General features: G+C 38.9%; 1 protein-coding gene across 2 annotated transcripts in view; it reads right to left on the reverse strand.

Moving 5' to 3' along the window:
* crebbpb (CREB binding protein b) overlaps positions 1 to 20,956 on the reverse strand; it is a 49,827-nt gene that overhangs the window by 7,372 nt on the left and 21,499 nt on the right. For both annotated transcript variants that reach the window (XM_059561199.1, XM_059561193.1), the window contains exons 3-19: positions 12,363 to 12,524; positions 10,254 to 10,497; positions 9,183 to 9,296; positions 7,794 to 8,018; positions 7,178 to 7,265; positions 6,703 to 6,840; positions 6,508 to 6,625; positions 6,233 to 6,401; positions 6,071 to 6,133; positions 5,339 to 5,463; positions 4,914 to 5,093; positions 3,864 to 4,190; positions 3,600 to 3,773; positions 2,268 to 2,436; positions 2,063 to 2,181; positions 1,625 to 1,864; positions 71 to 159 (exon numbers count right to left, since the gene is read on the reverse strand). In XM_059561199.1, coding sequence (XP_059417182.1) covers positions 71 to 159; positions 1,625 to 1,864; positions 2,063 to 2,181; positions 2,268 to 2,436; positions 3,600 to 3,773; positions 3,864 to 4,190; positions 4,914 to 5,093; positions 5,339 to 5,463; positions 6,071 to 6,133; positions 6,233 to 6,401; positions 6,508 to 6,625; positions 6,703 to 6,840; positions 7,178 to 7,265; positions 7,794 to 8,018; positions 9,183 to 9,296; positions 10,254 to 10,497; positions 12,363 to 12,524 — 2,744 coding nt within the window. The remainder of the gene's footprint in view (positions 1 to 70; positions 160 to 1,624; positions 1,865 to 2,062; positions 2,182 to 2,267; positions 2,437 to 3,599; positions 3,774 to 3,863; positions 4,191 to 4,913; positions 5,094 to 5,338; positions 5,464 to 6,070; positions 6,134 to 6,232; positions 6,402 to 6,507; positions 6,626 to 6,702; positions 6,841 to 7,177; positions 7,266 to 7,793; positions 8,019 to 9,182; positions 9,297 to 10,253; positions 10,498 to 12,362; positions 12,525 to 20,956) is intronic.

Genomic DNA, 20,956 nt, shown 5'->3' on the forward strand with positions numbered 1-20,956 from the left:
TCACAGTCCCACTTGGAAAGTCATTCATCCCCTTCTCATTTCTCACACCACTGATCAAGCAATTGGTTACCTGTTTTGGTAGCTATAGTATGTGCCGTCTCTGGAGATAGTACAGAGCTGTTTGCCATAGCAGCAGAGCGTCTGAGGTGAAAACTCGTACTGTGGAGACAGAGAAAATGAAATTTTTTTAAGAGCAACTTATTAAACACGGACTACACCAGTGATATTTTAGTTCTTTTTTATTACATACCTACTATAGCATTTAGTAATCTTTAAAATTTGCTTTATATTTACAGGTGCTGGTCATATAATTAGAATATCATGAGAAAGTATTTCACTAATTCCATTCAAAAAGACAAACTTGTATATTACATTCATTCATTACACACAGACTGATATATTTCAAATGTTTATTTCTTTTAATTTTGATGATTATAACAGACAACTAAGGAAAATCCCAAATTCAGTATCTCAGAAAATTTAAATAGTGTGAAAAGGTTCAATATTGAAGACACCTGGTGCCACACTCTAATCAGCCAATTAACTCAAAACACCTGCAAAGCCTTTAAATTGTCTCTCAGTCTAGTTCTGTAGACTACACAATCATGGGCAAGACTGCTGACTTGATAGTTGTACAAAAGACGACCATTGACACCTTGCACAAGGAGGGCAAGACACAAAAGGTCATTGCAAAAGAAGCTGGCTGTTCACAGAGCTCTGTGTACAAGCACATTAAAAGAGAGGCAAAGGGAAGGAAAAGATGTAATAGAAAAAAAGTGTACAAGCAATAGGGATAACCACACCCTGGAGAGGATTGTGAAACAAAACCCATTCAAAAATGTGGGGGAGATTCACAAACAGAGTGGACTGCAGCTGGAGTCAGTGCTTCAAGAATTACTACACACAGACGTATGCAAGACATGGGTTTCAGCTGTCACATTCCTTGTGTCAATCCACTCTTGAACAACAGACAGCGTCAGAAGCGTCCCGCTTCAAAAAGGACTGGACTGCTGCTGAGTGGTCCAAAGTTATGTGGTACAGACTGATCGACTCCATGCCACGCCGCATTGCTGCAGTAATTCAGGCAAAAGGAGCCCCAACTGTAACTGCAACTGGAGTGCTGTACATGCTCATACTTTTCATGTTCATACTTTTCAGTTGGCCAAGATTTCTAAAAATCCTTTTTTGTATTGGTCTTAAGTAATGTTCTAAAAGTTTGAAATATATCAGTCTGTATGTAATGAATGAATGTAATATACAAATTTAACTTTTTGAAAGGAATTAGTGAAATCAACTTTTTGATTATATTCTAATTATATGACCAGTACCTGTATATTTCCTGTTTTTATTTCTAGTCGGACGTTTTACTATTTTTTTTGCATTTCACCAAAATGAATTGAAATTAGCCAAAACATTTTTATGTATTTATTTTATATATAATTAAATGCTTTTAAAACCAAATGTGTTTCCTACAACACTCAAAATAAATAAAATAAGTTTTTATTTAAAAAATGTATCTTTAAATAAAATAAAAAAAATATCTAGATATGCTGAACTCGAGCTCATATGGAGGATTCATCAAGCTAACCACTCTTTTCCTGGATGAAGAAGCTCAGGTTCTCACCTTGCGTCCACAGCAGTATCCCAGACCTTGCATGACGGGGTCAATTTCCTGCTCGAACACCTCGGACAGCTTCGAGCAGTACTTGTACACTCGAGATGTTTTGCGGTTGTAGAGCCAGGCGTTGTTGAACATCAGCCAGATGTCGTCAACATACTGCCAGGGCTCCTGGTACTGCCCCGTGTCCAGCTTCCTCTTGATGGTGGAAAGATCGATTGGGTTCTTTACAATGTCAAAGTAGTCCTGGGAAAAGAAAAAAATAACATTTTAACAATCAAAGTTTTTATTTATATTATTGAACTCGGTAGCAGTAACTGGCTAATACTAGACAAAATCTGTGTTTTTGTTTTAGAGGATGCAGGGCTGATTTCATATATTTAGAGCATTTAAAGATATAAATAAATAAAATATTAGCCCAATAAATAGGTGTATGGGATTTACCGGGATGCCCAGTAGAGCGGGATCCACCGGCTGGCGGAAGGGCAAGGACTCTGGGTCTTGACGATACAGAGCTTCTAGTGTTGGCATCAGCGCCTGTCTGAGCTCCTCCGGCTTGAAAACTGTAAAAAATTATGATGTTATGTGATTAAACAAGTTGCAGATATTACTAAATGCAGTATAAATGTTTTCAGAATATTGTTTATACTTTTCTTGCGCGACTGGGCAGATTGACTGGATGCTGCGTTGCTGGACACGTCCTCCTCTTTCGGCTCGGTCTTTATCTCTGGTTTCTTCTCCTCAGTTTCCATCGGTTCTTGTTTCGGTTCTACAGACTCTGGCTGCTCTTTTACTTGAGGAGGTTTGACATCGTCATCCTAAAGATCAATATGATTTATGTTTAGATGTTTAATAAAGACTGTGTCATTAGACTTGAGTCACGAGGAAACGTGACTCAAGGAGTTAGTCAGGAAACTACAGAATGAAAAGTGTTAAAAATTGGCATTACAGCTAGCAAGCCAAAACAGTTTCAACAAATAAATGCAATAATAAGTGTCAATATTACATTGAGAGACTATGCATATCTTCAAAAGAATGAAAAATCAAGAAAACTATAGTGCAAAGAAATACAGAGCCGTTCAAAAGTTTGGTGTCTGTAATATTTTGTTTTTGAAAGAAGTCTCTTCTGCTCACGAGGCTGCATGTTTTTGATCAAAAATACAATAAAAAAAAAAAACTTGAAATATTATCACAATTCAATTCAAGTTTTCTATTTGTATATATATTTAAAATGTCATTCATTCCTGTGATGCAAAGCTGAATTGTCAGCATCATTATCATGTCACATGATTAGGGCTGCACAATTAATCAAATGTGATTGTCATGCGCATTTTGTTAGTAAAGAAGGTTCTGTATTCAGCAGTAAATCATCATCACGTGCTTTCAGATGGAGCAGCATTTACTACACAGAGCCATAGTTCACTGACAAGTTACGCAAAAAAAATTGCAGAAGATATTACTGCGCGATTATGAAATTCAAGAAATTCTTCATGACAATGACAGCTGTTTTCGTAGCTTTTTAGTGAACTATGGCTCTTTGTAGTAAATGCTGCTCCATCTGAAAGCACATGAAAATACCACATTTCATAAAATGTTTTCACTCCAAATTCACTTTATAATGTCAGTCGAGTGTTTAAAGCCGGTTCTGTAATCAGCAGTAAATCATCATCACGTGCTTTCAGATGGAGCAGCATTTAAATTTTTTATTGTCGTAGTCGTGTGTTTATTAGTCACACTGAATCCTTAGAATGAAATGAATGACCAGAAAGTTCAAATGAACAGCACTTGTTTAAAATGTAAATCTTTTGTAATGTCTTTGTTGTAACTTTTGATCAATTTAATGTCTCCTTGAATAACATTTCTTACTAATATTAACAGTAATTTCTTACTAATATGAATTCAGTATTTTCTTACTTTTGAACGGTAGTGCAAAACATTCAAGAAACACAATTTCTAAGCCCTTTTTAAGTTTAAGTCACACCTCCATCTTGACATCAAGCTGCTTTTTCCCAGATTCAAACTCCTGCTCGTCTTCTTGATGCTCAGTTTTGTGTTCGGCAGCAGGGTAGTCGGGGGGCAAAGCTTGCTGGGAGTGGGTCTCGGCCACGGATGCTGGCGTAGGAACTCTATCAATACTAGCGGCCATCTGAGAGAGCTAACGGACAGAAAAACGAGGAAGGACATGAGTTAAGGGTATCATGGCATACAGCTGTTATCGAGGCTGTGTTTTCATGGCGATCCTCACCGGAGTGCGGGGCTGCTGCGCTTGCACAGAGGTGGGCTGCTGCATCTGCAGGGAGGGCTCGGGCTGGGGCTGCAGGGGCGTGAGCGGCTGGGAGTGGGCAGGGGAGGAGCCCAGGGCTGAGGGAGGGCGGGGCAAGCCGCTGGGGATGTGGGTGGGCGTGACGTGGCCCCCGGCTGAGGCCGGCGTGGAAGGCTGGGTCTGGAGTGGCTGTAGGTTAGCGGTAGCTGACGGGGTGGAGGCGGAGGGCGGAGGAGGGGTGGAGCACAGGGTGGACGGGGTGCCCAGAGGGCCCACAGGATTCAGGGTCAGGTTAGCGTTCTGCTGCTGCTGCAGAGGAGAGATGCAGGGAATACCAACTCATACACAGTACAACAAACTACAACAGAGTGCAACAGTCAGGTTCCGGAGCTAAAAACTCCATTCGTTTTCTCTACAGGAGGACTGGTTTTAACAGTAACTCATAAACCTTTAAAGACAGAACTAATGTGAGCCCAGAGGATGTTAATCACTGGTATATGCTTTTGTTGAACCCATCAGACTGCATCATTTCAACCTATAAAAAAAAAAATAAGCACCCGCTAATGACGCAATCCAATCGGTCTTCCTATGCTCTCAGTTTTTTTTTACATATTTGTATACAATTATGCATATTTTGAACTTATGAAATATATGTAACCACTTTAAATATTTTTATATTTCTCCATTTTAATTTTGGGATTGCAGTTCTTTCCCTCTTTCAAGTCGATAAGTACCCAGTCTTGTAACTTTGTGTTTCTGTTTGAGTTTTACATTCTTTTTACTTCAAATTAATGTAGTAAATTTAGTTTTAGATTTTTAAGTTTAGTTTTAGATTTTTAATATCTATAAAGAAAAGATGAATGGAAAAAACCCTTCCAGAAGCAATGCCGCTGAAAAAGTGGGCAGGCACTAATGCACTCTATGACAGGAAGACAAAAAGCGTTTGTGGTGGTGAAACATCTCTTATTAACACCCAAGTAACACCACGAACAATGAAACCGTACTAAAGGCATGACAATTCTGACTCCTCACCTGTGGGACAGTCTGTCCCGACTGCTGAGCCAGGTTTACATTCATATTCATGCCCCCGCCTGAGGCTGGGAACGTCTGGTTCATGAACTGGTTCTGGTTTTGCGTCTGGCTCACCATGTTGCCAACATGGCCTCCCATCATTGCTGGTGCCTGTTGCATCCTGGAAGGAGACATGCTCATCTGCAAAAGAATGAAGATAAATCAGCATTGAGACACAGAAGTATGTTTTTGTCTTAAAAACCAATTTTGACAACATGAATGATAAAGCTATTCATAAGTTTACTTTCTAGTGAAACAAGCCTGTTTTTGTGAATACAAATCCAAAATGGCTCTGAGAAAACATTTCAATCTGACTAAATATGCAGTGTTTTAAAATATAAAATTCCAAAACTGGCATCAATCTGGAATCACTTCTTGCTGCTCACCGCTGGAACGTTACCCATGCCCATCTGAGGGGGGTGGGTCATGGGGGACGCAGCCCGAGGAGCTCCCACCGGTGACTGGGACATCTGCATGTTCTGCATGGTCACGGGGTTGAACTGGCCCATCCCTGAAAAACACATTAAAAGAAGGTAAAGAGATTTTCTGTTCAATGGGAGATTGAAGCTTCAGAGTAATTCCTGGGCTACCAGTACGACCTGCCCGACTGCTTTTATCCTACTCAAGCCAACATGAAATGGCATTCACAACCGATTTCATTTCTGTAATATGACAGAGTGCAAATCATTTTCATTTTTGATAATATTGACATAAATTAATCAATTAAGGTTGACCCTATGCGTTCACTTGATAAAATTTCATAAAGTCTGCTGTTTTCAGAAATTACGTTATTACATTCTGCCAAAAAGAAATCACAGAAAATATAGAAGAATGAAGAACTGTTAAAGTCAGTGAGATTTTGAGAAAGACATTAAAGACTCGAATAATGATGCTGAAAATTCATCTTTGCATCAAATAAATAAATTACATTTTAAAATACATTAAAACAGAAACCGTTGTTTTAAATGGTAATAATATTTCACAATATTACTGTTGTTACTGTAGTTTTAGTCAAATAAATTGACATTTTGAGCATTAGATACATTTTTTTTCGAAACTTAACTACCTCAACCTTTTGAACAGTAGTGTATACATGTATACAGAAGGAAAAACCATACCTTGAGGGACCTGCATCCGGGCCATCAACTGGTTTGGCACATTGGACATAGGAACAGGTCCATCTGAGGAAATAAGGCATGTTTTAAGCAGCTAATCAAGAAAGCAGCCAAGGAAATCTAAGAACAAGAAAGTCAAAGCATTAAAAAAACAAAGCCACTAACTCGGAGGCCGGATGGCTTGTCCAGGTCCCATAGTGTTGGGCTGGGGAAGGCCAGGCTGCTGAGGACCCTGAGCGCCCATTTGGGGCTTCGACAGCCTGGACTTTCTCTTCTCCTCCAGCTCCTTCTGGATCTTATAGATCTTCTCAGCCAGAAAGTGGTAATACTCATCCTGGACACAAAATATAAAAACATGAGCCACCTGGTGCATTCTCACAGTCACAAAACACCATCCTGAAAGAAGGTTAAGATGTAGCAAGAAGTTTTGTGCGCTTTACCCTGCTGTTGGCAGACTCGTACATGTCCCCTTCCACCTTACGCGCATAAGCGACCAAGTTCTCCATGCGTCTGTCCTTCAGTGCTGCAGGGTCTGGGGTCGGGAATATGGCTTGAACTCTGTAGGGAAATGCAGGGTTAAGAGAACTGCCCTTGACAAATGGTGATTTTGAAATACAAAGACTTCCTCAACTCACAGCTTGTGCACTAGGTGATTCCTCAAGTCCTGAGTGACGTGCTCGTGCCAGGGCTTCTTCATGCCAGGCATTGACAGCGGCGCAGCTGTGGGCAGGTTCCCCGTGCCGCCCATGTTCGACCCATCAGGCATCATCTGACTGTGGGAGCAGGATTACAACATTAGTTCTCAAGTTTTGCCTTCCCGAAAACATACACTGTTCAAGCAATGAATGTAAAGAATGTAATGGAGTGACACCATTTCGCTCAAAATCAAGCCAAATACAAAAATCGATTTGTTTGTTTTTAAAATATTATTCCCTTTTATCATCTCAGAATTTCATATTCAACCACTTATTGATACAGAATTGCTGTAAAATCATTCTACAATGACATTATTTGCTCTGTTACATTGCTGGACTCTACAGATGAGCACTTCCCGATCTGCTCTGTGTGTGTAAGAGGTTAAAAGTGAGGGGTGAAGGTGAAGAGACTCACTTGTTGAGGGATGAGGGGAGAGAGGAATCGGTGTGAAGGTTCGTCTGATCATTCATACCGTTACCACCCATGTTCATCTGGTTAGTGCCTGAAGATGTTGTAAGAAACCAGACAGGGGTTACACATGCATACACAATATGAGGAGCAGCATGATGTTTCTATCCATACTCACAGCAGATGCAATTAAATTGATCGTTTATAGACAATGATGCACCAATTTTGATCTTTGATCAAAGATCTTTGATCGTTACCCATGCATTTAGCAAATCTAATTACGCAATAAAGATTGTGATGCACTTGCGCATGCTTAAAGATATTTGATAAATTGCACTGAATGCAATTATGTATAAAAATATTCTGATGCACTTGTGGGCATGTTTGAAGATATTTGATAAATTGCATTTAGCAAATATAATTATGCAATAAAATTTTGATGCACTTGTGTGCATGTTTAGTAAATGGCTCACAGTAATCAATATGATGCAAGATGAAGTTACAGAATGAAAGCAGCTTTCAAGGTCAATAATGAACATGGAACGTTGTATTGTTCGCAATAAATATTCAGCTCTTCCTCTAAAAACACTTTTTAGATTTCCTTGCAAACTGAAGTTGATACCTAGTGCAGGCATGGAGCGCATCTGCTGCTGCTGGGTCTGCTGTCCTGCGACCTGCGTCTGCCCAGCCGGCTGGTTCCCGTACGGGAGGCCGAGTGCAGCGTACGCCCGCTGCATAGAGCTGGGGTCTATGTGCGTGCCGCTGCTGATGGAGGGCGCAGCAGTCTGAGTCGCACCCACAGGGCCCAGCGGAGCCTGCATGCCAGTGTTAGGAGAGCTCAGCATCGCTGCAAATAGAAAATTTTTTGGTTGAATCAAACAACTTTTATTCATATATTCCAAAGGTTTTTGCGGAGCTTTTTATTTTTGATAAAAGAGAGATTATCCAAAATCCCCTCTCAAACTTCAATTTGTCCACTAAATAAAACAACTTTGAACCTTGCGTTATCCATTGTTTAGATTTATGTTCTGGAATTATATGCAAAATTAGTGCATAAATAATGAAAAAATTTAAAACAACATTTAAGAAAATATGTAGTACTAAATAAGAGTCTATAAATCTTAATGCAATCAATCAACTGGGGAAGTATAGTGATATCTATCAGTTAATTTATCCTAGTCATATGGGTTGTCTTGCCTTGAAACGTAATAAATGCATTTCAAGAATTATTTCTATTCAGAATAATTGCAATCTTGCAGTAATTCCACTTGATCTGGAAACAGACGCAACTGAAGTGGAATAGCCATTTTGCAAACACAGGGCACTTTCGAGCAGCGGCAGAGAACAGGACTGCATGAGACACTGAGAGAGCGTGCTTCTGTTGCCACTTCAGGGGCATTTAAACGAGTCAGTGACCGGCTGTCCAATCAGAGAGCGGGAGCTCTGTGTGTCCCGCCCCCCTGTGAAAAACCAGAGGTGGAGCCCCTCCCCCGCAGTGTCAGATTACAGTCCCGCTGCCTGCCGGAATCCACTGCTGGTCTCCTGCTTTCACACTCAGAGCTGCTCACACGACCTACAGATGGCAGCACTCAATCTGAACGCACCCCGCATCTCAACACACAATCAGTAGAGTAACAAACCCATTATAGTTCATATATTTAAATCATTAATGTAGATGTTTCTATACTTTTAAAACAGTCGATTTTGTGTATCAGGGCAGAAAGGATGATTTTCATTTTCTTTGCATTTATCAAACAGCAAAAAAAAAAAAAACTCAATGGCCCTAATAAGAGACTAAACATTTGTGCAAAATATTTAGTTATTAGTGAGATTCAATCATTAACTGTACTAATTAAATCACACCATAGTGCTAGGAACTTTATTTGTTTGTTTGTTTTATATTCAGTGTTGCCATGCAGTAGCATGAAGTATAACCTTGATCTATGAAAATACACTCATGCAGAGAATGTATCGGTGAAGGTGGTTTATTTTAAATGAGAGTGTGGCTTACGCTGCTGGTTTCTCTTGTCGCTGGCGTTTTTCAGGGGCAGACAGACGGGGCAGTCGTGCCGGGTGCAGTTCTTCCAGTGCGAGATGATCTGTCTAGAGGAGGCGCAGTGAGCCACTGTGGAAACGGAGAAAAAAATCATTACAGATTACAAAACTGAGCATTCACACACCCGTACACAAAGCAGTGTTGAGTTGAGCTGCCTAATACAGTCTAAAGATTTCTAAAGACAGACAGTACCCTTCAGATGCCCATTCACATAAAAACAACTTCCTCAGATTTGTGGCTGATTTCAACATAATAAAAAACAGTGAATTTCAAAAAGAAAGGGAACAAGTTTGAAAGTAGATAACTGTTTTCCATGTTACTGGGCCGTCATTAAGTTTGTATTAACCGTTTTATCAACTAACAATCAAAAGTAAACTATTCACATTATATTTGTAATTTAAAATCGTATTAGTTTAAACAAATTGACGAGAGCTTCTGTGCAAAACAACACAGATATACAGAAATAGAACTAATGTGTGTCAATTCCAATGTAGTGTGGTTGATTATAATGGAAGCAACTTGGTTATTTAAACAGTTTTTCCATCTCGGTTTCTGCTGTGGAAATGTGCAAAATGGGTGATGATATTAAGGTCCCTCCTGCAGTGTAAGCCAAGTATTCAAGAGAGATATAAATAATCATGCTCATCTTAACAAGCATAACTAATAAATCAGACGTAATACTCTTGACATATGTTTTTCACCATAATAAAACACTCTGCCCAATTGAAATCATGTCAAGGAATAAAAGGGGTTTCGACGTTCCAGACTCCTTCATACTTAGACAGTGAGACCGCAAGAGCCACGAGTGACTTCCCAAGTTTACATGAAGCCTGAGTGCCCGGCCAGACAGTTTAACAACACTGAGATGTACAGTCACCACCGAAATATGGACAAAGAGAGACGGAGGCACTTTCAGATCGACTCAGAGATGGCACATGACCATGACTTCTATAAAATTCAGAGCTTGGGGTAAAGTGCCGGAGTCCAGTTATACATTAACATAACTGGTCTCATTCTGCCTCTCACCTTGGCAGGATTTCCCCGCCTGGCAGTGGGTCATGTGGTTGAGGACGTTCTTCATGGTGCGGCAGTGGGGCAGGGCGCAGGCGCGCACGTCACCGTTGGCCTGCTCTCGCCGCTGGCACTTGTGGGCGTGAAGCAGCAGGACCAGCTGCTGCTGGATCAGTTTGCGCTTCTCCGGGTCGGCCGTAGGGCCCGTCGACACCCCCTGTCCCGGGACCATGCCCACCGAGGGCACCTGCTGCTGCAGCTGGAGGGAAGAGTTTCGATTAGATACAAGTTCCATTTCAGTTGTTATTATATAAAGAAACAAATCTTTCTAAATATTCTCAGTGGGTTAGATAAAGCCTCAAGCCACGAGAGGCTGTGAAGTAGTGGTTAAGCATCCATTTTACGCCTTAATCAAAACAATGTGCTCTGTCCTCTTGGCTTCAACAACACAGAATTGTTATAACATTTCTTATTTGTAAACATCCAGCCACAACAGAAATACTGAGAAATATTATTGCAATTTAAAATACCTGTTTTTAATTTGAACATATTTTAAAATCTAATTCATTCTTGTGACGCAATGCTCAAAACACCAGTCTTCAGTCATATAATCCTTCAGAAATCAATTAACGTATTTATGCATCCTTTAATAAAAAAAATAAATAAATAAAAAAATATTCAGACTTTTCAGTTAAAAAAAGAAAAGGAAGGAAATAAAGCAGATTAAAATAAATATACTGTGTTGACCTTATTACACAATGCCGGAGCAGTTTAGGTCAATTTTCAAATATGACCATTCAAACAATAATTTTAGACTTAATTTATCCAGTTTATCCACTCTTTGCATCATATTCTGTCACATAGCTGCTGAATAGATGTGTGACGAAGAGATGAGAGAGGCCTGAAGTGTTCTGGACTGAACCGGAGCCAGCTGTGGAGGGCTACCGATGTTCGATAACAAACATTTTTAACAAAAAGACGAGACATTGACGAGCTAAAACTAATATCGGATGATAAAAACTGATGAAATTTATGCCGCGTCTTCGTTAAAAAGACGTGACTATAATGTTATTTGAGGACTACCGGATATTCAAAATACATCCTACAGGCTACTGTTTTGTATTTCAAAATGTGCGTCCCTATCATTGAAATCACATTCGCAATTGGATAAGAGGCGTTTGCATATCTAGTCTCAGTATGGCAGCCGCAGTGGATGGATAGGCCAAAAAAATGCGAGCTAGCGATCTGAAACAATGGCCTCAGCACCAGAAGGGGTAAGGTGACCAAATGTCCCATTTTTCTCTGGAGTCACAATTCGTTGTGTTTTATGAAAGTTAGTGAAAGTGGAATAGGTGGAATCGCGCTGATGGTGATGCTCTCTTGCGCTCACGCTCCTCGTCTTCAGTTCACATATACAGCGCGCGATCAGTTCTCAGCGCTCAAATACACACACAACAGTCCAAATGTCCATCATGTAGAGTATCTCTTATAAGCCGGATTATGGATTAAGTGAACGCAAACAGGTGGGTGAAAACTGAACGCGTGTCAGTATTACTTTCGTCTTAAAGGGACAGCATTCCTAATTAAGTAGGCTACCTATCCATGTCATTAATTTTAACCAACAAGAGATGTTAAATAGATATGTTAAGTAAACCTACTGTATCTGGAAAAGGAGCTGAATTTGTTTCTCTCTCCTGTTTGTCTTACTCTGCTTTTTAAAAAATTATATACATTATATATGAACAACTATAATTTTTTAAGTTAACTCACTGTTAAAGGGATAGTTCGCCCAAAAATTAAAATTGTTGTAATTTATTCAAGTTTTTCCAAATTCAATCCTTGATTCAAATTTCTCATAAGCTTAATTGATTTGGTTTAAAGAGAGAAGAATTAATGACTATTAATGTCTGAAGTCTACACATAAAATAGCTACCAATATAAATGTTGGTAACTGCAATTTGACAAATTAATGACTAAAAGTTGACAAATGCAATGACTTTTCATCGATTAAAACTACGAAAGACTCAAATGAATAAAATGTGACCAAGACTATTAAGCATTTTCGTCTCGAGATAAAGATTAAATCTAAAATGCCTGTCAAAATGAACACTGACGGTTACTCACCAGATTTGGCACGCTGGAAGCACCCTTCAGGGTGGGCTGGAGGCTGTTGGGAAGAGCTGCCTTGTTTTGTATCTGAGCGTTTAATCCAGCGCTGGACATCTGCTGGACCGAACCCTGTGCATACTGCTGCCCAAATGGGCCGTTAGCAGTTGCAAGACCCATCTATGGAGGAAAGAAAAACCCATCAGCATCTGTAAACCTCCCTGAATATTCATGAAACAGTGGCTCAAAAGGGCTGTAGCGTTTCAATTTAAATTCATAGAGAGCAGGCAAGGTGTTACACAGGCACGAGGTCCTGCTCTCTGCCAGTGTAGAGTAGACGCTGTCAAGCCAAACATTCATAGGTCAAAGAGTGTACTAAAAGATACTGTCATCAGCTGCTCAGTGACATCCACCCCCTCATGTACGAGCAGTCGACTTGCCTTTAGGTTACAGCTTGAGAAAAACGGTGTCTGCTCTTCCTAAAGACACCAAACCAAAGAAGCACTCATAACACAATATTGAGGAACTTTTAGATAACACTACTGTTCAGAAGTTTGGGGTTGGTAAGATTTGTAAATATATTTTCCTATTATTCTCACCAAGGCTGATTTATTTGATCAAATAATATTGTTGTAATATTGTAGTAAAGCTGTTGGATTTAGTTATTGATAGAATTTTTCAGTTTCTGAGCTCTTTTACTGAGAAATCACAGAACAGTGCTGACAATACATTTCCGCGCTGAATGATTCTGTGTGCGTGCGATCTGCGCGAGATGTACAAGCTACTGTCTGTAGGTTTAGTCAGTGCAACCTCTAATTTGAATATTTTAAAATGTAAAGGCAAAGCTAGATATACTCAAGAAACATTTCTCATTATTAATGTTAAAAACTGGATTTTGGATTCTTTGTTGAATAGAAAGTTTAAAACAGCATTCATTTGAAAGGCATTTTTTAACAACACAATTGGATATATGGTCACTTTTAATCAATTTAATTTGCCCTTGCTGAATAAAAGTTTTAATTTCTATAAAACAAATTGCTGACCCAAAGCTTTTGAAAAGCATTGTAATGTTTTGCATCAGCAGTGTAATTTGTGCTACAATTATACCCGATTAATAATCAAGTTGCTTCAAAATAATGTAAAAGAAATATATGTATATAAACAATCTCTCTAATGTCATTCGCCAAAAGAAATAAAATTAACGATTAATAATTATGAATTGTGGAGAATTTTAAAATAATAAAAACTTTTTTCTTTAAAGAAACACAAGGATGAATTGTTTGCAATATGATCTATAATTTGCATTTATATAAAAAAACCATTTTAATTTCACACCAACTTTTAAGTCGGCATGAAACGGAAGTAGTGATCGTCTTTGTTTCTCTACTGTGATGTCTATCCGCGTGAAACGGCATCTGAAATGAGAGGGCGGGACTTGATTTCGTCCTTCGAGAATTGATTTAATCGTTGGTAGTTGGGGCGTTGCTAACAAAATGGAGGTAGATCTAAATGGCAGTTTGCAGTTAGTTGTGAGGGGATTTCTCTCCACTGGATTCACCGCCAACACCCTAGCATGAAAAAGATTATTTATTCAGGAAGACGTCGAAGAGTACGATCAATGGCACAAAACATAACAGTGCGCATGTGATCGAGCAACTGCCTGAATGACTGAGCGCGTCCTCCATCAGGTTAAGTCATATTCATAAAACAAATAGTTTGCGATGTCCTAAGAGTAATGTTGTGGTAATCTCCTTTAAATCTTTAAGGGTAGTGTACTCCCCCATGGATCACGTCAGCACTGGTCAATGCATTGATTTCTATAAAGTGAAGCATAAGCTTCAGTTTTTTCCCGCTGTTGTTTATCCCAGCATTTACCAAGACACCATAGCTCTTGACCGGAAGAGAAGTCGTTTTGAGGGGGAGGGGAGGTTAACGTTTTTGATTAAAGATAACGAGGGCACATGAATTTTACAAAAATAATGAAGTGCACAGATAAATTATTTATAATAAACACTACAGTATTCCATTAAAAAAAAAAAAAAGCATTTAACATTTTGATTTAATGATGAGTTTAATATATAATTTGCTGATACTAAACGAAGTGCATGTAGATGAATAACTGCATTAAACCCGAGTTACTTGGAGCACTTTTCAGTGATGCTTTCACAGCATGGTTCTGCAGCGGAGTGTCAGATCAGAGCTTGTGTGTAAACAGTCCCATCCCCCACCAGCACTAATGCGAGCCTGCAGCCATTAACGCTGCACGCGCCGCTGCTGAACGTGCCACACTGAGGAACTCCCTGTCATAAGCAATACACATCTCCGCTGCCTGTCGCTCTCTCTCTCTGTGACTCCGGAGATCAACGCTAAGGATTTTTTCTACTGGTCGGGCCAGTGGTTCAAATTTTTACTTGCCCTACCACCATTTTCAATGGCCCTGCCAAATTTTAAAAAAAAATAGTTGCTGTTGTCATTGTTTTTGATCTGTTACCTTGTATTTAGGGCTGTTGAAAAAAATCGAATGCGGTTTTCATGCGCAAGGTGTTCCTGTGATTAGTGATAAATCTCCAGCACGTACGTTCAGATTTGCAGAGTTTTTAAATCAAAACCTGACCAATTGCTGGACCAAAACGTCAATTGCTTCTCAAAACGATAAAAAATAAAAAATTTTGGCCCTTAGTAAAATTCGCATTTTAGGGGCTAAATGTCACATTATTGGGGTCGCTTCAACCCGCGGACGTGAAGAACAACCTTGGACTTGGCAACACTGGTTCAGATGGAGCGGCATTTACTACACGGAGCCGTAGTTCACTGACAATCTACACAAAATCGCTATCAAAATCAAAGGCGATTCATTGCAGGACTGGTATTTTGACATAGTTTTGTATGTATTTGCCGGTTCAGACGAGAGTACTGAAAGGAGTTGTCTTTCGCACCCAAATGCTTTTTAAATCGCTTGAATTTTTTTATTAACAAGTCTAAAAAACACATGCCGATGGTAAAATGTCATGACTACGCTGGAGTGGCCCGATCGGGCAAGTGACAAATCCATCTAGTGTCCCGAACGCATCTCACGCTTGCCATCGAGCAGTCCTTATTGTCGAGCAGTGCACTCTTAACACTCTGTCCATACAAGCCATAAAACTTCTCTTCCACATTAAAATGACTTTTCCAACAAGCGGTTACAAGAAACTGTCATCTGCCTTTCAATATTTTGTTGTATACATCCAAACAAAACTGAAATCTCATTAGACCAGAATTTCACTCCTGTAGCTGTATATTCATAACGTACTATATTCTTATTGGTAGGTTTCTCAGTAATAACGAAAATTCCTGTTGTGACACCAAACAGGGCTCTTAACTACAACTAAAAATATCTATATATTTAAGACATTTTTATTTTATACAATTAAGCAAAATAAAAACAAATTCTCGTTATTTTGCATTTGATAGACACAAACCTAAAGATGTGATCATCTATATACAATAGGCTTGTCGGATTATATATTTGTCAAGTTGAAAAAATAAGTCTACATTTGCATTCAAATTTTATGTGTGTGTTAGGCAGCCTTATCAGTAGTGCACGAAATGCGACAACGATGTAAGTGTCATTGCATATTAATGCTTTTGTTAGTCTTTTGTTTTTGTTGTTCATTAAAATAATCGCGTAAAAAGAGAAAATCAATGCGAAGATGATGTAATTTAGAGGCGAAGCTGAAACCAAGCAATTCACACAGAACACATTTATCACATTTTCTATTGGGGTGAAAAAAAAAAATTCATCATGCATTGCGATTCTCTATTCAATGATTCTGGATCAATTCTGAGAATTTCAGAATCAATTCTGAGCTTAGTTTTTAACCAGATACACAATGACGCGGTTTGCTTTGGAAACATCCGTACCCTGATTGCTTTCAATTCCTCACACACATACACCACTCAAAACATCCATAAAATAATCATTCATAAAGTTTGGAAAGGTTGAATTGAATTACAACGACACTCACAGTGCACTGGATGCACTGTGGGAGACGCGTGCTTTACACTTGAAGTGTGCGGTCTCGCCCATCGGTATTTTTCTTACAAATTCTCTACGAAGTAATAATTTATGTGGTTGGGAATGCAGTGGACTTATATAATTTAAAATATGAACCTCACTAACAGAAAGCTGCTTTCAATTTCAAATGCTGAAACTTTGCACTTTGTTTGTGAAGACTGCTCACGCATGCAGCTGTGCGCAACTCAGTGTAAGTGGTTTAATGGACTTGTGTCTCAATGGGTTTATGGCGCAAAATTTATGTAAACAGCCAGTTAATAATATTAGAGTTAGGGCTGGACGATTAATCGAAAAGTAATCAAAACCGAAATTCATAACCTCTAACCGACGTAATTTTCCCATGTCGGTTATTTCGGTTTTTGTAATCCTGTTAACACTTCCCCGTTAAAAGCATACTAGCGCGTACGTGTAGCCACATGACTCTGCCCCGTCCAGTCAGTGGCATAAGAGCAAAACACGGAGGTGAACGCCGGTTCAACACATAGTGATGGCGCACATAGTGATGTAATCGCTTGAATTTGGACATTCAAGCGATTAGATGATCGGATGTGTATTATTATATCGAGCTACCATGTTCGCGCAGCTGCATTGTGGCACGAACACTCATATAAACAGGAGCTGTGAAGATCGCCTGCACAGAGGAACACGGAAACTAGTTGTCAGCGCTGTCCTGTGATTTATCACTAAAGTAGCTTAGAATCTCAAAACTTATTATAACATGTTTGAGTGCAGCGCACATGAAGCACAAGCGCGTGCACAGAGAGCAGCAGTCGCGCTGCGGGTTCCCGGTTTGTGTCCATGTTTTGTGTATTTTAACTGTAGAAAAGGTTGTTCCGAGTCGAAACTACGATACAGAAAACTACATCAGTATATCATCATAAACGCAGCCGTTTTTGTCTTACGTGAACATAAACAGATGAGAAAGAAAACACACGTGCAGTATTTTCGCTTTAAGAGACAACAGCCTAATAAACGTGCTGCCTGTCATTAATGTTAATCAAAGAACAAAAGAAAATCATTCACTGATCTTAACTGAATATATTTAATAACTTAACTTGATTGATTAATCTTTATTTTATTTATAAAAAGAAAACTATGCAGTATTTTTAAACTTTTAATTACAGTTTCTGTACCTGAAATTTTGTTTAGTTGTATTTATTTATGATATTGCTAATTGATTTGTTTGTTCCTATCTTATTACTGACTGTTTACTTGTCTTTAACACTTTAATATTTGAAATTTATATTAATCTAGTTGTTTTTGCTATGGTATTTTTTTAATCACAGGCAAAATTCCTCTTGCAGTGTTTTGTAGGCTGCTGATTTTTGCTCATGTTATTCAGCTGCAACAGAATGCTTTGTAAAAATGTTTGACATCTAAATATTTGACTTTTTTTATATTGGATTTTTTATTGAAACTAGGCATCGATAAGAATCGGAATCGATGAGCAGAATCAGAATCGATAAAATTCAAATGATACCCAACCTTAGTAAGAAATGTTACGAACATAGATAAAACAACTGCTGATAGTCAATCATATTTACAGTACAAACCTTGTCAGTGAACTATGAGGGCAAAAAAACAAAACAGTAACAAAATAATCGTTCATTAATCGTAATCGAGGTAAAATGTTCAATTAATCGAGGTTTTGTTTTTAGGCCATAATCGTCCAGCCCTAATTAGAGTTGTCACCCGTCCTTTAAAATTCAGAATTGTCCCGTATTTAAAAGGTAAAATTATGCGTCCCGTATCAAAACAATATAAGACGCGATTTGTCCCAAATTTTACAAAGGCCAACACTGTTTTGCATGGTTTATAATACTAATAGCAATTATAATGAAATAGATTTCATAAGTAGGTGGATATTAGAGGAGCTAATTTCCATGTCTTTCCTTTCAAAGCGACAGAGTCTGCAGGACACGCACCGTTAAAGCCCTTTCACACCAGTGCATCATGCGGTAAACAAACCTGTGCAGTTTAAAACATCTAGGAGCTCACATCTGCCTTCTGAACACAAGACTCTCTAGATGTAGCACTGAATGGGAAAGTTATCAATGTGTCTGTCCAGTTACTAATGATGAACGCATAGCTTGCAGAGAGACAATTCAGTTGTTCACAGTGGACTGTCTGACTTAAAGGAACAGTTCACCCATAAATGAAAATGTTGTCATCGTTTACACACCCACAAGTTTTTCTTAACTTGTAATAATTCCTTTTCTGTTGAAGGAACACTCCACTTTTTTTGTAAAACAGGCTAATTTTCCAACTAACAGTTGAGTTTTACTGTTTTCAGATCCATTCAGACGACCATTCAGATGATCTCCGGGTCTAGCTTGACTTAGCATAGATCATTGAATCTGATTAGACCGTTAGCATCTCACGCAAAACTTACCAAAGAGTTTCTATATTAAAGTAACCAAACATGAACCATATTTTTCTACACTAGGTATATATAGCTTCACCACGTGTGATCTCTGCAATGCCCAGATGTACAACCCGAATTCCGGAAAAGTTGGGACGTTTTTTAAATTTTAATAGAATGAAAACTAAAAGACTTTCAAATCACATGAGCCAATATTTTATTCACAATAGAACATAGATAACATAGCAAATGTTTAAACTGAGAAAGTTTACAATTTTATGCACAAAATGAGCTCATTTCAATTTTGATTTCTGCTACAGGTCTCAAAATAGTTGGGACGGGGCATGTTTACCATGGTGTAGCATCTCCTTTTCTTTTCAAAACAGTTTGAAGACGTCTGGGCATTGAGGCTATGAGTTGCTGGAGTTTTGCTGTTGGAATTTGGTCCCATTCTTGCCTTATATAGATTTCCAGCTGCTGAAGAGTTTGTGGTCGTCTTTGACGTATTTTTCGTTTAATGATGCGCCAAATGTTCTCTATAGGTGAAAGATCTGGACTGCAGGCAGGCCAGGTTAGCACCCGGACTCTTCTAAGACGAAGCCATGCTGTTGTTATAGCTGCAGTATGTGGTTTTGCATTGTCCTGCTGAAATAAACAAGGCCTTCCCTGAAATAGACGTTGTTTGGAGGGAAGCATATGTTGCTCTAAAACCTTTATATACCTTTCAGCATTCACAGAGCCTTCCAAAACATGCAAGCTGCCCATACCGTATGCACTTATGCACCCCCATACCATCAGAGATGCTGGCTTTTGAACTGAACGCTGATAACATGCTGGAAGGTCTCCCTCCTCTTTAGCCCGGAGGACACGGCGTCCGTGATTTCCAACAAGAATGTCAAATTTGGACTCGTCTGACCATAAAACACTATTCCACTTTGAAATAGTCCATTTTAAATGAGCCTTGGCCCACAGGACACGACGGGGCTTCTGGACCATGTTCACATATGGCTTCCTTTTTGCATGATAGAGCTTTAGTTGGCATCTGTTGATGGCACGGCGGATTGTGTTTACCGACAGTGGTTTCTGAAAGTATTCCTGGGCCCATTTAGTAATGTCATTGACACAATCATGCCGATGAGTGATGCAGTGTCGTCTGAGAGCCCGAAGACCACGGGCATCCAATAAAGGTCTCCGGCCTTGTCCCTTACGCACAGAGATTTCTCTAGTTTCCCTGAATCTTTTGATGATTTTATGCACTGTAGATGATGAGATTTGCAAAGCCTTTGCAATTTGACGTTGAGGAACATTGTTTTTAAAGTTTTCCACAATTTTTTTACGCAGTCTTTCACAGATTGGAGAGCCTCTGCCCATCTTTACTTCTGACAGACTCTGCTTCTCTAAGACAAAGCTTTTATAGCTAATCATGTTACAGACCTGATATCAATTAACTTAATTAATCACTAGATGTTCTCCCAGCTGAATCTTTTCAAAACTGCTTGCTTTTTTAGCCATTTGTTGCCCCCGTGCCAACTTTTTTGAGACCTGTAGCAGGCATTAAATTTTAAATGAGCTAATTAAGTGGATAAAAGTGTAAAATTTCTCAGTTTAAACATTTGCTATGTTACCTATGTTCTATTGTGAATAAAATATTGGCTCATGTGATTTGAAATTCCTTTAGTTTTCATTTTATTAAAATTTAAAAAACGTCCCAACTTTTCCGGAATTCGGGTTGTACAAAACAGACTCTAATAAACATGGAGATGTCAGGTGATAAGAATCGAAATTCAAACGTAGTTTAGAAAACTAGTCCTGTCCAAATAGCATCCAATTTAGCATACAATTAAGGCTGGGCGATGTGGCCAAATTTTTTTTAAAAAAAATCATCGGTCTTCCAGAGTAGCATACATTTAAATCACGACAATCACAGTTAAAACCTCACATTAAACCTTAATACCATGTCAAAATATAACTATGATTTTTAGGTATCTGTATGAAAAACAGTAGCTTAAATACAATTATTATAAATGCACTAGCAATGCACTGAATGTTCATCAACTGGAATAGCAAAAGAAGCTCTTTCGGTGTTTGGCCGAATAAGCGGGAAAGCAGAATAAATTGTACCGAACTTTGATGTGACGCGATCATATAACAACCAGCGCAGAGTGAGAGGTGCACACTCTTCATAATGCAACA

Source organism: Carassius carassius, chromosome 1 (assembly GCF_963082965.1).
Source record: "Carassius carassius chromosome 1, fCarCar2.1, whole genome shotgun sequence".
Taxonomy (NCBI): Eukaryota; Metazoa; Chordata; class Actinopteri; order Cypriniformes; family Cyprinidae; genus Carassius; species Carassius carassius.